Source organism: Nicotiana tabacum, chromosome 24 (genome assembly GCF_000715075.1).
Source record: "Nicotiana tabacum cultivar K326 chromosome 24, ASM71507v2, whole genome shotgun sequence".
NCBI classification, from domain to species: Eukaryota; Viridiplantae; Streptophyta; class Magnoliopsida; order Solanales; family Solanaceae; genus Nicotiana; species Nicotiana tabacum.
The window spans coordinates 106,066,639-106,074,045 of NC_134103.1; the positions used below are offsets into that span (position 1 = coordinate 106,066,639).

Here is a 7,407-nt window from a genome sequence, read left to right on the forward strand (position 1 = left end):
GTGGTTTTGGAGTAAATTGAGACACTTAGTCTCATAATTGGAAACTTAAGTTGGAAAAGTTGACGGGATGTCGACTTATGGGACAACGACCTCGAATTTGAATTTTTATTGTTCCATTAGCTCCGTTAGGTAATTTTGGACTTAGGAGCACGTCCGGAATGTGATTTGGAGCTCCGTATTCAAATTAGGCCTGAATTACCGGAAGTTGGAATAGGTTCGTGGTGTTATTTTTGACTTGTGTGTAAATTTGAGGTCAGTCGGACGTGGTTTGGTTGGTTTCAGCATCATTTGTGAAATTTGAAAGTTTAGAAGTTCTTTAGGCTTGAATTCGGGTGTAGTTGGTGTTTTGATGTTATCTTGAGTGATTCGAAGGTTCGACTAAGTTTGCATGGGGTTATATGACTTGTTGGTATGATTGGTTGAGGTCCCGAAAGCCTCGGAGTGATTTCGGGTGAAGGTCCATTTGATATCGGAATTGGACAAATGTTGTACGGTTGAACTCGTATCGGAACGGGTGTTCGGATTTCGCAAGTTTTTCCGGGATTTGAGACGTGGGTCCCACTGTCGAATATTTTAATAAATTTTAGATTTTATCTGAAAAATGTGTAAATTCATATGGAATTAATTCCTATAATTAGTATTGAATATATTGTATTGTTGTGATGACCCAAAATGTCATCTTTAAATTTAATAATTAATTTTGTGTTCTAAGACCTCGAAAAGTACCATTTATCATTCCTCAACTTGCGTGCGCAGTCCATACAATTTTCTCGAAAGTTTCATGCGAAAAATGGATTAAAATGTAAAATATAGCCTTAAAACTCAACTGAGTTGACTTTGGTCAATATTTTGAGCAAACAGATCCGGATCAGTATTTTGATAGTTCCGGTAGCTCCGTATCGTGATTTGGGACTTGGGTGTATGCCCTGAATTTAATTTGGAGATCCCTAGCTCAAGTTATGACCATTTAACGAAAACTAATAATTTAAAGGCTAAAGATTTCCAAGTTTGACCACGGGGTTGACTTTTTGATATCGGAGCCGGAATCCGATTTTGAAAATTTGAACAGCTCCATTATGTCATTTATGACTTGCGTTCCAAATTTGAAGTCATTCCGGATTTATTTAATATGTTTTGGCACGAGATTTGCAAATTGAAAGTTTAAAACTCAAAGTTCGAATCGTGGTGTGAATTGTAACTTCAATGTTGTTTGACGTGATTTTAGACCCCGAGTCAGTCCGTATTATGTTACGGGACTTGTTGGTATATTCGGACGGGGTCCCGAGTACCCGAGTGTGATTCGTATCGAAATCGGAACAAGAATTGGACTTAGGCAAAATCTGAAATTTTGGGTTCTGGTGTAATCGCACCTTTGGATTTTTGACCGCAGGTGCGAGCTCGCAGAAGCGAGCCTTCTATCGTAGATGCGGTACTGGGCTGGCCTGGGGTCTTTGCAGGTGCGGCCTTTTTGCGCAGAAGCGGATGCCGCAAGTGCGACAAGAGTGTCCGCAGATGCAGAACTTCACCTGGAAGCCTGGCATCGCAAATGCGAGCTTTGTCTCGCAAATGCGAGTCCGCAAATGCGGAACTTTTGTCCGCAGATGCGAAAATGACTAGGTAGAGCCCATAAATTCGGAAGTCGCCATTTTTACTCATTTTTGAGTTTCAAGTCTCGGATTTGGGCAATTTCAAGGGGGATTTTCACTACTTTGAATTGGGTAAGTATTCTTTAACCAAAAGTGATTATATTTCACAAATTCATGTCTATATTCATCATTTATTTCGGATTTAGATGGAAGAAATTGGAATTTTTGTAAAACTTTCCAAAAACAAAAAATTTAGATTTGAAGGTCCATTTGATATCGGAATTGGACAAATTTTGTATGGCTGAACTCGTATCGGAATGGTTGTTCGGATTTCGCGAGTTTTCCCGGGATTTGAGACATGGGTCCCACTGTCGAATATTTTAATAAATTTCAGATTTTATCCGAAAAATGTGTAAATTCATATGGAATTAATTCCTATGATTAGTATTGAATATATATTATTGTGAATAGATTTGAAGCTTTCGGAGGAAAATTTAAAAGAAAAAGTTGTGGTTGAGTAATTGATTGAAATTTGCAAAGCGAGGTAAGTGTCGGGGTTAACCTTGACTTGAGTGAATAGAACCCTTAAATTATTTGTTATGTAAATTGCAAGTGAACGACGTATAGGCGAGGTGACGAGTGTCTATACGTCGTCAAATTAATTGTTTGCCTGCTTACTTGAAAAATCATAAATTGTTTTTAATCATAAATTAATTATTATAATAATTGTTTTTCTCTTATTCTTTGTCAAATATTAATTCTTGAATTTCTGCATTAATTATTACATGCTATTTGAATTATGTGTTTTAATTGTTATTTGACATTTAGCATATTAAATATTAAACTGCTTTTTTTCTCCCTGATTTTTATAATAATTTGCTATTTGTCATTGTTTCTTTCATAATTAAATCATAATTGTTGTATGCTTGTTGTCTTATAATTTTATATTAATTATTGTATTTATTGGGAAAATTTCTTCTATAAGAATTAATTGAAATGGATATATTGGAGGATTGGGTTGCACGCCGCAACAGACTTATTAAAAAGTTAATATTGGAGGATCGGGTTGCACGCCGCAACAGACTTATTAAAAGTTAATATTGGAGGATCGGGTTGCACGCCACAACAGACTTATTAAAAGTTAATATTGGGGGATCGGATTGCACGCCACAACAGACTTATTAAAAGTCAATATTGGGGGATCGGATTGCACGCCGCAATAGACTTATTGAAAAGTCAATACTAGGGGATCGGATTGCACGCCGCAACAGACCTATTTAAAAGTCTATATATATACTTGATTGAAATAAATATATGATAGACTTGATTAAAAGGAAAATATTGGGAGAGCGGGCTACACGCTGCAACAGAATTGAATGTGAATATATTGTGAGAGCGGGTTGTACGCTGCAACAGAATTGGTTGAAATAATAATGGATTATGACTGCTGGGTTGACTTCAATTATTATAAATGAGTTATCTGATTTATTTCTATTATTTGTGGTTGTTACTAATATTGCGTACACGTAATGTAAGTGACCCACATTAGCCTCGTCACTACTTCGTCGAGGTTAGGCTCAGCACTTACCAGTACATGGGGTCGGTTGTACTGATACTACACTCTGCACTTCTTGTGTAGATTTTGGAGTTGGTCCCAGCGGCGTACCATAGACTTTCTTGGATTTCAGCTACCAGAGGAGACTTGAGGTATAACTGCATGGCGTCCGCAGTTCTGAAGTCTCTATCTATTTTATCTTAGTTGTGTGTTTATTCCCAGACAGCTTTATTTTATTCAGACCTTTATTTATATTTATTCTAGAAGCTCGTGCACTTTTGACACCAATTCTGGGATGGTATTTAGACACCGTTATTTTATGGATTATTTCACTATATTTCAAACTTTGCTTCCGCTTTGTTTCCTTGATTATTAATAATTTAAAAATTGTTTAAAAATTGGTTAATATTATTCTAACGTTGGCTTTCCTAGCAAGTGAAATATTAGGCCTCATCATGGTCCGAAGGAGGAAATTTCGGGGCGTGACAGAGCTTTAGTAGAAAATATGAATGGACTTTAGGGCATTTGCCAAAGCTCTTCAATTCTGCATTAACAACCAAATTGAAGTTCAGGCAGCATTCTATGCTCTTAATTGGTGTAAGCAAAACAATGTAACCAACTGCATCCTAGAGATGGATTCTCTTATGACTGTCAATATGATGAAGGGTGTTTATAAACCTCATTGGGAGCTTACAGATGACATCAAGTACATGACTCAAATTGCACAATCCTTGAACATAGAAGTCCATCATTGCTACAGAGAAGGAAATGAAACTGCTGATGCCTTAGCCAAATTTGGAGCCAACTCACAAATTTCTACAGAGGCAAGGATTTTCTCTCAAGTTTTTGAATTACCACCTGAAGCAAGATGAGCGTATCAAATGGATAAAGCACAATTCCCATGCTTTAGAATTAGGCATATGAGGAGCGGTGCAAACTCTAATGGTGACTGTTGCTGATCCAGTAATGTATGAATCATACTGGCAAAAGATGGGCAACATGTGTGATATTACATTCAGTGGTTATCAATCATTGAGTTATTTTGCTAATGCCAAGTACTTGTGCTGGTTCTTGGAGCCAAAACGAGAAGAAGAGATCAAGAAGCTGCACAATGTGTTTGGAAATGCAGTTGTGGATGATCATTACGTCGTCGTTGGGACAGGATCAAGCCAGCTTATTCAGGCTGCACTCTATGCTCTTTCTCCTACAGATGAACCTGAACCAATCAGTGTAGTTTCAGCTGCACCTTTCTATCCAGAAGTGACTGATTTTGTGCGTTCAGGGCTGTACAAATGGGCAGGAGTTGCAAGAAATTTTGAGAAAGATGGACCATATATTAAGTTCATTACATCTCTAAATAACCCATATGGGTTTACTCGAGAGATTGTAGTTAATGGAGTTCAAGGGACATTAATTCATGATTTTGCTTATTATTGGCCACAGTACACTGCTATTACCTCTCCTGCTACAAACATGTATTAATACGATTGACATTATGGCAAGACTTTATTGATTTTACATCCAAAAGTGTGTACTACATTAAGGATAAGGAAAGGAATGAATATCAATAGAGGACGTTGATCTATGACGCAAAATTTAAGGTTGGGAGGAAACACCAAAGGTAATGGCGTGGATTTCATTCCCAAATCTGTTACCAACCTTTTTCGCCAAGGAGTGTCTATTTTCTTTGGCATCAGCTGTGGGTAAGCCTCTTCATCTTGATATGGCTACAATAATTAAAACGAGGCCTAGTTATGCGCGAGTGAAAGTTCTTGTTGATCTTCTAGCTGACTTACCTAAGAAGGTACGTATGGATATCGAGAATGAGGCAACTGGAGAAGTGAGGACTGAATGGGTGTCCATTAAATATGATTACATGTCCTAATATTGTAAAGAATGCAAATTGCAGGGCCACGACATGATTGGGTATCACGACCCAAATTAACCCTCCGTAAGGTGTCGTGACGACACCTAGCCTTTACGACTAGGTAAGCCTAATATTATGAAAAATGTAAAGAAAACACAACATTTTAAAGATAAACAACATATTGTGAATAACCAAAAGTAGTACCACTCGGCATATACAAAATAATTTTCCAAAACCCGAAATATCACTAAGTCACAAGCTGCTATAATCTATGTAGCTCTATACAAAAGTCTGAAGATAATAAGGAAAATCTCTAAGCGAGGGAGTAGAAGGGGACTCCGAGGATCAGCGGACGCAAGTAGAAGTACCTTGAAGTCTCCTAGAATCAGTAGCACGCACTAACCCCGAGGCTGATAGCTCGCACCTGGATCTGCACATGAAAACATGTGCAGGAAAGGGCATGAGTACACCACAATGGTATCCAGTAAGTGCCAAGCCTAACCTCGGTCGAGTAGTGACGAGGTCAGGTCAAGGCCCTTCCGGAGTAAATATAATAAATTAAATATTAAAAGATATAAGTAAGGTTTACGGTAACACAGTTAAAGAAATTCTCGAAAATTTAATAGTTAAGGGAGCCCTCGGCTCAGAACAAGGTAAACATAATGGGAAATCTCCCGAGATACCGTCCTGTAGTTCCGAATGAATATACAGTACAGGGAGATCTCCCGGAATATGTCTGTAGTCCTAAAGTAAATATGCAGTATTGAGGGATCTCCTGGAATACATCCGTAGTCCCAAAATGAATATGCAAGACAGGGGGATCTCCCGGAATACGTCCGTAGTCCCAATTTAAATATGCAACGCAAGATAAAATGGCAGGTAAGGTATCGAGTTACACCGTTTATACAGAACACAGATAAGGAAAGTAGGGACTTAACTAAGCATGGCGCACAGAATGTCAGATAGGAAGTTAAAACACGTAATCATGCTTCTCTAGTCTAAGCTGAACAATTAAACAAATTAGTGCAATTTAATAAGGGAAAGACAGTTTATGATTTAGAAAGGAAAAATAGAATTTTTTGCAATAATAGCCCATGTACGTACTCATCACCTCATGTACACGGCGCCCACACCTCAATTAATATCAAACATCCTAAGGGGAAAGTCCCCAACACAAGGTTAGGTAAACCACTTACCTCGAACGCTCAAATCAACTTGATATCAAGTTCTTGCCACTAATATCCGACTCCAAATGGCCCGAATCTATTCAAATTAATTGCATAATGTAAATATAACTACAAGTAACTAATTTAACTAATTAATTCGAAGCTAAAGCGTGAAGTTAGAAAAAATACCCAAAAGGTCTCCCTGGGCCCACGTCTTGGAATCGGGTAAAAATTATAAATTATGAACACCCATTCACTCACGAGCTCACTCGTCCAAAAATTATCCAATTCCGACACTTATAACTCGATCAAAACCCAAAAAATCAATTGGGGAACTTTCCCCCCAAATTCCCACTCTTTCACTCAAATCCCTTAATTAAATGAGGAAAATTGCTATAGATTAATGAAATATACACGAATTAGAGTTAAGAATTGTTACCCACTGATTTGCTCTTAAAACTCCTTGCAAAATCGCCTTCTCCCGAGATAAAATTCGAATTGGTGAAAAATGGGGAATGAACCCTCGAATCTGCCCCTTTAACCCAGTGATTTCCGCACCTGCGGTTACGCACCTGCGGACAAAATCATCGCAGGTGCGAAGGTCACTTATCCGGGCTGGGGCTGCATCTACGGCCATTTCTCGCACCTGAGGATACCGCACCTATGGTCCAAATCGGCGCATCTGCACATTTCACTAAGGCAGTCAGGCTCCGCACCTGCGCCCACGCCTCGCACCTGCGGGCTCGCAGGTGCGGTCAAACTTGCGCACTTGCACTCCATCACCATCCCCACCAGTTTTGCATCTGCACACTCTCTCCGCACCTGCGTCTCACGCACCTGCGGCCTCCCTTCCGCAAGTGCGAAACACCAGAACCAGCAAAGCCACTAGATTTTGTTTTAAATAAGTCCAATTTCATTCCGTTAAGCATCTGAAATACACCCGAGGCCCCCGAGAGCTCAACCAAACCTACCAACCAATCCTATAACACCATGCGAATATAGTCGAGCCTTCAAACCACATCAAACAACACCAAAACCATGAATTAAGCACGGATTCAAGCCTAAAAATTTAGAACTTTTTCCAAATTCTACAAACGACTCAGAACCACATCAAATCTAGTCTGAATGACCTCAAATGTTACACACAGGTCACAAATGACACTACAAACCTACAACCACTTTCGGAATTCCATTCCGAGCACGATATCAAAATTTCCACTATCGGTCGAAATC

General features: G+C 38.9%; 1 protein-coding gene across 1 annotated transcript; it reads left to right on the forward strand.

The window, feature by feature from the left end:
• Nucleotides 1-4,083: 4,083 nt before the first annotated feature.
• On the forward strand, nt 4,084-4,623 carry LOC107809685 (tryptophan aminotransferase-related protein 2-like). The gene has a single exon (XM_016634343.1). The coding sequence runs from the start codon at nt 4,084-4,086 to the stop codon at nt 4,621-4,623; it is 540 nt and encodes a 179-aa protein (XP_016489829.1).
• Nucleotides 4,624-7,407: the final 2,784 nt, after the last annotated feature.